The following is a 10,365-nucleotide window of genomic DNA, read 5'->3' on the forward strand; positions in this document are numbered from 1 at the left end:
AGTAAAAACACAAAGAGAACATTGGGAAATAATGTGCGCCACCTGAAAGAGAGGGAGTAAGATGAACACAGTTAGCAACCCAAACAACCACACAGAAGTTTGGCTTAAAAAATAAAAAAAGAAAAGGATTAACCTTAGCATAGCATTCAGACTCACAAAGCATTTCCCCTTGGCGCGCTGCACTAAGCCACCATATTTAACAAACCGCACAGAATTGGCTTTAAAAACAGTATTTGTCCTCTTATATCACACAGCTAGGACATAGCGTTTCCCTGCTCCACTGCAGCCAGCCGGTTGTTTCCAGTTTTAAAGACGTCGGCGCAGTCGATTGGGTTCAGGTGTTCTTGACAATTGCAATGACGTGTCCAGGTGAGCGGCAATGGAAAGTCCCTCCCGACAATCCTTCACCAAAATACGTCAAAGGATACGTCAGTGTGTCAACTGTTCAAAAACAATTTCAACAATTTTCTTTAATTCGCAAACGTTTTTACTTTCTTTCCATACTTTTGATTTGGCTGATTTGAGAAATTTGATGATTTTTTTTGTTTAGTCTGTTAAAATTATGTCTTAAAGTACCGACGATGTAAAACTAGAATAGACAAATCAGGAACAAACTTCCTTTCACATCTGTTCATTTTGTTTTCAGATCCTGGAAAGAGGGTTTCACCCCCAAAAAATGAGATATGAAAAAAAGAGAGTTGTACACACACACACACACACACACACACACACACACACACACACTATTTTACTGCTCAAGTGGATAAAGTCAGCAGACAGAAAACAAGATTTTTAAGAGATGTTTAATAGTGATTTCCGAATATGTACTGCTCCAAAAAATAAAGGGAACATTAAAATAACACATCCTAGATCTGAATGCATGAAATATTCTAGTTAAATACATTGTTGTTTACATAGTTAAATGTGCTAACAACAAAATCACACAAAAATGATCAATAGAAATCCAAAGAATGAACCCATGGAGGTCTAGCTTTGGAGTCACACTCCAAATGAAAGTGGAAAAACACACTCCAGGTTGATGTAATGTCCTTAAAACAAGTAAAAATGAATCAGCATCGCTTCCTAAGTGTGATTGACTTGGAGTTACATTGTGTTGTTTGAGTGTTCCCACTATAAGTTTTTGAGCAGTATATATGAAAAGATAAGAAAAAGAGTCTATTTAAATGAAATGAATGTTCTATGAATTCAGACTACCGGGACGTTTGAAAACTTTACATTTTATATAACATATATTTTATATAAAACTCGTCCCCGCGCCGGTCTCCTTCCTCTCTCCGGGGTCAGGGCGAGTTGAATCCCATGTTGGAATTGTCCTCACGTTGACCTGCGCCTGACTGGCCTCCCAGCTAAAAAAAAAAAAAAAAGGGCCCCTGTGAAGGTAAGAGGAACTGGGGGTCCCCTCCCCTGGAAAAAGAGGTTCCCTCCCCTTGACAGCTCCACAGAGCCGCAGCCACCTGCCTGCCGGGTCGCCCCCCATATGAAAAGGGAAGCTCTTTGTAATCCGGCAGGGATTACACCACCCAACAATGCGGCGCTGAAAGAGCGACAAAAGCCCTGTATCAAACGCCGCTGAGGGGGAGCAAGACTATGATCTCCCGCTACTACCAACACTGCCTGCCGGACCTCCTCTCATCTCCCCAAGAGCCTCCTTCAACCCCCCGCCCTCCTCCGCATCCTCCTCCTTTCAAGCCCCTGCCACCTCTGTCCTCCTCCTGCCCTCTCATCTCTAGGATCTGGCCTTTTATCACTGCATTCCTTCTCATTTGCATTGCAGTGTGTGTGTGTGTGTGTGTGTGTGTGTGTGTGTGTGGAGGGGTCTCTCTGATCTGATAGTGCTGGAAGAGCAGGAGGATCCTCAGGGCGTGACACACACACACACACACACACACAGGGGATACTGCATTCTCAAGATAGGCCGGTTTTTCTCCGGTCAAACAGTCGAAACACCAGCGCTTGTCTTTCGGGAGCTGATTGTCTTTATTTAAAAAAAAAAGAAAAGAAAAAAAAAGGAGGAGGAAGCTGTGTGGGTGAGGGGTGTTATCTTTACACACACCTAAAATAGAAATTTTAAAAATCAGTGGATAGAATCTGAAACACATCTATTTTAACCCTCATATTATATGAAGGGTCAATTTGACCCATTTCACCCATTGACCTAATGGGTCAAATTGACCCTTAACGTAATATGAGGGTTAATGATTAATTGAGAGTGTGTTTAGAAAAACAAGACAAAAAAAAAAATTCAGTGCTAATCCCTAATCCAGATTTACTTGATCCTCTTGGGAGAGGTGGAGGAAGAGGAGTATCAAGATGAAATCTGGTGAAACAAAACAAATATTTAAAAAAAAACTCCTATGGCTCAAACACATGTGTGTGTGTGTGTGTGTGGCTGGAAAGGTAAAAAAGCGCTGATAGATTGAGGAGACGGAGAGGAACAGAACCCCGGGATTACCTGGATAATCCCCGGCAGGGGAAAGAAAAAAAAAAAAAAAAAAAACCCGTCCCTTGGAATTGTCTAGCGTGTGGATGTATGAGCCCATCCCAAATATTAATCCAGCATTATCTGAGGCGGAGCGGCTGAGCGATGACGCACCTCGATTACGTCTGATCTATGAACACATGAGAGGGGCCCATCCTTCACCGGCGGAGACGCCGTCCGTTCCAGAAGGATCTATGAATTATCACCCCGCCCTTTGGAACAACCGGGGGAGGGCGGCGGTCTGCGGCCGGGGAAGGCGTCGGGCCGCCATCGACGCCGCTTCTGCCCGGTTAATTGGAACACAAAGGTGTCGGAGGGTGGAGGAGGGTGGAGGAGGGTCCGCCGCTGTCTGTCTGCATCTTCTCCGGCAACCTTCGGCGCTCGGCGGGTGGGGGAAGGGAGGGCGGCGATCCGGACCCGTCAGCGGGAAAATGAACTGTCACCTCGCATTTCTCCGGAATCGTCTCGCCTACGATCACGTGACGTGACACTGATTGAGTTCTGCTCCCCCGCCGCTCCATCCTGGACTCGGGCAGCCTTTTCCGAGCGGCGGACCCTCGGTGAGGCTCCGTTCTGCACCGTCATAGCTCCGCCGTCCCCCATACGGGGCCTCCACAGCGGAGTGACGGGCGTGTAGAGGAGGAGAGCTATTAGGTGGTGGCGGCGGTAGCCATTTAGAATCCGGGAGGCAATCCCAGGGCGTATTAAAACGTTAACAAGTCACTTTTCTCCCCCAGCTACCGCGCTGACGGGGGAAGCCGAGGGGTCTGGATCACGACCGGGATGGGGGCGGGCGTGGAAGATCTCCAGCCCGGAGCGAAAAAGGAACCCCGCTAGCAAAGCAAAGGTGGAGAAGATGGAGCTCCACTCCGTCGGTGGAGAAAAAATAATAATAATAGCGGAAATGAGGCTAATAAGGGGAGAGACATCCGCCGAGTGAAACCACGCAAATGTGCTTTTAATGACTTATAAATAATAAAAAGCGCAGAGTGGATGAATTCCCCTGTTTTCGTCTTTCGGCTCGTTAGACGATCACCTTGAGGAAGGTCGCCGGGTCGTCCGTCACGTCTCCGGAACGCCCCGAGAGGGAGCGACGCTCGGAAATCGACATTTATTTTTCAAGAGACGTTTGAGATTTCTGTGTTATTACGCGGCTGCGACAGGGTTGGCGGTTCGATTCCCGGTGCTTTGGTTAGCGATCATTTAATCCTTATTGTCAAAACAAAAAAAAAAACACGCTTTTCCTTCTACTTGTTTTTATTTTTATCCGCCGACAGCGAGGGTCACGACCCCCGGACGGATTCGACCGATCATGTTTTGCAGAGATTCCCCTTCTCCTCCAGATGGTGTTTTGTTATGTGACGCTCCAGATTCATCACACTTCAGATCGGCCGTGTTACTCACGACGAGACGAGGAACTGCTTTCCCTCCATCGCCTGACACTCTCGGCCGTGAAGAACCTCCAGTAACAAGATCTGTGGTCTTTCAATCCGCGCCGGACGGAGATTTAAGACGCCGCGGGTTTTTTAACCGTATGATTTTGTCACATCCATCACGGTAGCAGCCCGGGGAAGTGGGACGTTTCCGCGGGCGGATGTTTCCGAAGCCAGGCGTCGCACAAAATCGCGACCTCGGTGGAGGAACGGGAAGCGAGTGAGGGGGAATCGTACGTTTAGAAAGAATATGAGCTCCTGAGAGATCCATGTTTTTAAACAACCGCGTCTCCAGATGTGCTGGAGAACCTGGAAAACCGGCAGAGGCCTAATTCTCCTGTCACTGATCAAATGAGAGAAGAAAGAAAAAGTTAAAAAATCCAGGAGTGTGTTGGCTCTTTGCAGAAATTTTCAGCGTTCCCAATTTCGGGTGCGACCGGTCGCCATGGTGATTGCGTTCGAATTTACGACGATGAGCGTCACGAGGCTAAAACCTTTATCACCTGGATGGAGCTTCATGCTGCTCAGTGAGGGAACGAAAACATTTCAATTTACCAGAATGACCCCCCAAAAAAAAATTAAACAAAAGACATTAAATTTATAAAAAAATGCTGTAACAGCAAAACAGAAAAATATCAAACAACACATTTTTAAGTATTTGAAAAAAAAAAAACAATAAAGAGCTGAAAAATTCAAAGAAAATTGCCAAAATTTCTTGAAAATCTACCAAAAATATTGGGGGACAATGAGTGGAAAAATTACACAAAAATATTCAAAATGTATATAATTGGAGATAAAATGAATTAATTTTTTTTTCTTCAAAAATGAATGCTTGGTAATACATATTATGTATTATATAGATACAATTATAATTATCGGTGGGATTGTTGGCCTGAAAAAATCCTGGAAAATCATCTCTAAATTAATTAAAAAAAAAAAAAAGGAGTGACCTGTTTTTCAATAAAAGTCTGTTTTCTTTCTCCATCCATGTCACAGAGGCAACAGATGCACCGTTTGATATCTGCCAAAAAGAGTCTCCTGCGGTATCTCTGCAGAGGGCCGACCCCCGTCACCCCACGCATACTGTATCTGGGTGCCCCCTTTGAAGCGGCGGGTTCCTGCCGAGCGACACGCCAAAGAGGAACCGGTCGAAAAACCAAGGAAGTGAGCCCGGCAATAGACTTGTAAAAGAGCCTGCAACAACTGCAAGCAGCATGGGGTACAAACAGCACCGGGTTGACCCCGGACCCGGGCGGGGAGGAGGGGATGGGGGCCGCCGGGGATGAAGGCTCCTCACGCGCTGCAAGTTTAAAGAAAGAAAAGTCAACCACCCTGGTGGGCTGACTCACCAGGTGTAATTCGTCGTTCCACGGAAAATAGTGCGGTAAATTCCCACCCGGGATCACCCAAAATATTAGCTTAAAGTCAATGAAAAATGAGCGAGAAGTAAGATTAAAATCGGGCAGAAATTAAAAAATAAAATCAAAAAATTTTAAAAAATTAAAATAAAAATAATAAAATTAAAAACATAAAATAGGACTGGAAACTCACGGAACTTGTTTCATTGAGCCGCTTTAAGTCCAGATTGAGAGCACTTGAGACTACTTCACAGACTTGTAACTGTTTTATATGATTTGTATGGCATTTTAATTTCATTTTAAATGTAATTGTATTCTTTTGCTGCCTCTTGGCCAGTACTCCCTTGAAAAAGAGGTTTTTAATCTCAATGGGACTTTCCTGGTTAAATAAAGGAGAAATAAAAATAAAATAAAAAAAATGACAGACGAAGAACGTGACGTCGGCCACAAACTGTGTGGAAATCACCTAAAAAGAAATTTAAAAAGCAAAAAATTCTTTAAAAAAAAATCTGGTCATTTTTAAAATATGAAAAACAGACATTCTTTATATTTCCCCTGAAAATAAGGTATATGAGAAAGGAGTTGTGAAAAAAAATAAAACTATTTTTTTTCATTTCCTTGATTTTAATAGAAATGACTGACAATAATCAGCTCCCAGGTTCTCCTAAATAAGGTCAGGTCTGTGGGAGCGGTCGTCTAGAAGACTTCTGCGTTTGTTTCTGTGTCCTTTAACCATTTTCTCTCACCTCCCCGCCCTACATTCCCCTGGATGTTAAAAAAAAAAAAAAAAAAAAGTCAAAGATCCGAAGGTGAAGAACACCCTCCTCCTCTCCCTTGGGCAGAACATCTGTCTCCAACGGCGCTGGCTGCTGCAACGGCGGCGGCGGTCCTGACACCTCCAGATGGAGAAGCTGCTGGGAGCACTGAGGTATTACCTCTGGAGATGCCGGAGATGGCACCTCCGGAATGAAACCCCACACTCGTCCCGCTCACCTCCGTGTTTTCTTTCCCTTTTTTCCCCCCCGTTTGTTGCCGAATCCGTCACTACCCTCAGTATGGATCGTCGCCTTCCCAGTCCTTGGCCTTGCGACTCATCTGAGCAAAAGCTGCAACGACAGAGGGTTGTAATTTTCAGCAATGGCCCGTCTGGTGTTTTTCCTGATTTCTCTGGAATTTCTCTGCTTTGGCATCAATTATGCAGCTGCTGCTCAACAGAAAAGCCTCCATGCATGTACAAGGTTCGCCATGTTAGCTTCCCATGCTAACCTCCATAAACTGCTGCTCGACAGAAGAGCCGGCACACATGCACAGGGTTAGCCCAGTTAGCTTCCCATGCTAACCTCTATAAACTGCACTGGCGGATGTAACTTCTTCTGAAGTTATGAGTTAAAACAAAACAAAAACATTAAAAAACAAACAAAAAAAATATAGATAGATAGATAGATAGATAGATAGATAGATAGATAGATAGATAGATAGATAGTGGTTGAAATTTATTAGTGACTGGATGACTGAGTAACACCACTTTTCCCTTCAGATTTTGCACTAATATATGACGTCCATATCAAAATGTGCATCTTGCCCCCCGAGACAGTTCTCGTAACCATGGTGACAGAAATGGCCAGGAACCCCATCTTACGGAAATTACACCATAGCGGGTTTCACCTCTTTCCCCTGAAACCAGTGGATTCATCAGAGCGTGGGCCGCCGTCGAGACCAGCCTGGATCGCCTCGGTTAGGTTAAGTTGCAGGTAACCATGGCAACAAAAAACGTCCACAAACCCTGCTACGGCGAAACGGACAAGGGCTGAAAGCAATCATAACAGAGAAGGATGATGTTGAAGCTGCAGGAGGATCTTTTTTTTTTTTTTTTTTTTTTGCAGTGACACAGATTTCTATCCCAATGCAGGGAGGCATGTGATGAAACACATTTGCAAAAAAAAGAATCTACAGCGTGAGAGGCCTTGCGCTGACTTCTCCGAGACCCTCTGGTGTCTTGACAGATTGACTCTGCATTCATCTGGGCCTGAACTCTGTGTGAACCTCAGCTTTAGCTTAAAAAAAAAAAAAAAAAGAAAAAGAAGAAGAAGCAGAAGAAGAAAGGGCACCAACAGGCCGGTGCTGCTGGGCCAGAAAGTGTGTGCAAACCTAACACCCAGTGCAAATATTGAACCTCCTGCCTCCTCCTCCTCCTCTCTCAACCAGCTGAAACTCTAGGCGGTCAGGTCCAGCAGAGGTTACGCCAAAGGTGATGCTGACATCAGTTGTCTTTATTTCCATTTATTTTTTTTTTTTAAAATAATTGTTTTACAATCTGGTCGAGGCGGCTGGTAGGATTTGGGTAACAAATCCAAGGCGAGACCCGGGCTCCCCGCGGTTTGTTGTCATGTTTAGAGCCCCCGGAGGTATTCGGGGGTGAAAAGGTCAGCGGGAACCTCCCGCGTGTCGCCAAGGATTCCTCTTGTCACATTATGCAAGGGGCCGGCGCCGATGGGAATAGACACGGAGGACAGGTTCCTGGTGTCAGATGTTTACTATTTATTTTTATTTAAGTTAAAAGTAGCTTCTTTTGGGGGGGGGGGTTCAAATATTGAAAACAGCAGACTTCTTTTTCTATTTCATAGACTTTATTTAGTTAAATCTTCTCAACAGTTTGAAGGGGAAAGGGAAAAGGAAAAAAATACCCTGTGAAATAAATAGTGCAAACAATGACACTGAGGGGACTTCAGTGCCTGAGAGAAAAAACACGGCGTGGAGATATGATTCTTTTAAAAAATAAAATTAGAATTAAAAAAAAAAATTAAAAATGTACAAACCCTGTATTTCACATGTCCTCACATTTAGATTTTTTTCTGGAATGGCACAACTAAAGGGAAAGCAGCCATCTTTCCCTCTTTTATTATTATTTATTTAGTTTTTTTTTGTTTGTTTGTTTTTTGTAAACGATAATAATAAAACATAAAAAGTCCCGTCATGCTTCAGTCCTCTTCCCCCCAGGCGAGGCCTCTGGGCCGGGCCTCCTCTCCCCTCCGCCGCCACCGCCACCGGCCTGCACCATCCGCTCCCGCTTCTTCTGCTTCATCCGGCGGTTCTGGAACCAGATCTTCACCTGGGTCTCGTTGAGCTCCAGGCTGGCGGCCACCTCCACCCGCCTGGCCCGCGTCAGGTACTTGTTGAAGTGGAACTCCTTCTCCAGCTCCGTCAGCTGCTTGGTGCTGAAGTTGGTGCGGATGGCGCTGTGCTGGCCCCCGGGGCCGAACTCCGACAGGGCGGCTGTGGCGTGGATGGAGAAGCAGAAGAAGGTGGAGGAGAAGGTGGGGAGAAAAGAGTGATGGGGGTGAGTAAGAGTCATGAAGCTGATGGCGAAAACGTGACAAGAAAAGTGCGGAACATTAGTAACTCGTCTGCGGGCCCCCGCCCCGTCCCGGTTCTCTGCCTGGGGGACCAACCTGTCTTAGGGGGGTTCCTCTTCACCTTCATCCACTCGAAGGTCCTCGATCCCTCCTCCGGAGGCTCACAGTCCTTCTCCCTGAGCGCCTGCAGCCCGCCGTACTCCGGGTACTCCGGCTGCCGGTGCTCGCCGAAGCCCAGGTAGTGGCCCCCGGAGGCGGCCCCGGGCCCGCAGCCCTCCGCGGCGTACGGGGTTGCATTCGCGACTTGCGAGTGGCCGTAACCCCGGTCCGGGTCGTACTGGTGGTGGCCGTAGTCCAGAGGGGCTCCGTAGGCGGACCCCCCAAAGTGCAGGTCCAGGCCGCCGAGCGGCTGCGGCTGCAGGCCGGGGCTCTGCTGGTGCGCAGGCGCAGTGGCGCCCGGGCGTCCGTCCGCCGCGTAGCCGTCACTTGTTGCGCACTGGCCGGGCGACGCGTACCCGTGGTTGAAGCCGTGATACCCGGCCTTGGCGCCGAAGAGGCCGGCGCCCCGGTAGTCGAGGTAGGAGTTCATCCCGGAGCCGACGTCGCTGACGTGACGAAGCGCGGCTCATTAACCGGCGCTTCCCGTTCGGACCCGGCTAGAAAAACACCTCCCGGGGTCGTACGTCAAAGCGGCGGCGCTGCCCTCCGCCCCTCATATCACCTTCCTGACACACCACGTGACCCCGGCCGCGGCCAATGGGCGCCGCTCCCGTTCAAGTCCGCGCGCCCCGTCCATCAAAGAGGCATCTCCATGACAAACCCGTCAATCAAAGGCGGTTCGGTCTCGCGAGGGGGGGGGGAGTATCGCGAGATTTCGCATACGGGATTATAATAATTTAGCGATAAGCACTCATGGTGCCAGGGGGCCCTGATTGTTGAGTATAAAGATTTTTTATGATAATATTGAGAAAACAGGATTTTTATGCGTCCAAATGTAAACGTGGGAAATTTTCAATTAATTACGGGGAGTTTTTTTATTATTATTGCAATTATGCTAGTATTTTAATTATGTTCTCAACGTCCAATAACAGGGTGTCGGACCCTCCCGGTGATCTGGGTGCGGTTGGGGGTGAATTGAGTGATCCATCATGGCTCCTTACAGAACCGGACAGCTTGTGTTGCCCGTGAAGGGAACAAAGAGGCGTTTAAGGACCATACTGGCTCCTCGCTTTTCCCTCTTCTTCTTCTTCTTCTTCTTCGAGAAGAGGAACGAAAAGTGACGTGAATCCCACGAAGTCGGGATATAATCGCTATAATCCCCCGATGAACAGGACAAGGATCGCGGGAGGTCGAATTGTAACATAAATATCGATAAATAGATAATCGAACGCGCGTGCATGTGCATGCATGTGCATGTTTGTGTGTGCAGAGCGCAGGAATTCACTGTGCAAACACGGGTGTCCTACAGATGGCTGAGTCTGGGGGCCTGCAGGATCCTGTGCTGGGTGCAGGCGCAGACCCGGACCGAGTCGACGTCCGGGTCCGGGCAACCGAAACCGGACGAGGGGCTCCGGAGCGGCGGGGTGGCCGCTCGGTAGTCCCCGCCCAGGTGGACGTAGCCCAGGCTGGAGAGTGTCGGGCTGGAAGGGGACGACACGGGCGAGGAGGTGGTGGTGAAGGAGGAAGAAGACGACGAGGAGGATGAAGAAGCCAACCGCTGC

At 47.6% G+C, this 10,365-nt stretch overlaps 2 protein-coding genes across 2 annotated transcripts in view; both read right to left on the reverse strand.

Annotated features, from left to right (window-relative positions):
* Positions 1-7,957: 7,957 nt before the first annotated feature.
* On the reverse strand, positions 7,958-10,090 carry hoxb1b (homeobox B1b). The gene is made up of 2 exons (XM_086140158.1): positions 8,741-10,090; positions 7,958-8,564 (listed from the first exon to the last, which is right to left on the reverse strand). Exons 1-2 carry the CDS (start codon positions 9,231-9,233, stop codon positions 8,263-8,265), a joined length of 795 nt encoding a protein of 264 aa, XP_085996284.1. The 5' UTR covers positions 9,234-10,090; the 3' UTR covers positions 7,958-8,262.
* A 16-nt stretch (positions 10,091-10,106) lies between these two features.
* LOC147215442 (homeobox protein Hox-B3-like) overlaps positions 10,107-10,365 on the reverse strand; it is a 3,067-nt gene continuing 2,808 nt past the window's right edge. The window contains exon 3 of the mRNA XM_086140159.1: positions 10,107-10,365. This exon is cut by the window's right edge and continues 199 nt beyond it. Within this exon, the coding sequence (XP_085996285.1) occupies positions 10,107-10,365 (259 nt within the window).

The sequence above is a fragment of the Fistularia commersonii genome, chromosome 32 (genome assembly GCF_037954325.1).
Source record: "Fistularia commersonii isolate RoL2024-O1a breed Wild chromosome 32, RoL_Fcom_v1.0, whole genome shotgun sequence".
Lineage (NCBI taxonomy): Eukaryota > Metazoa > Chordata > Actinopteri > Syngnathiformes > Fistulariidae > Fistularia > Fistularia commersonii.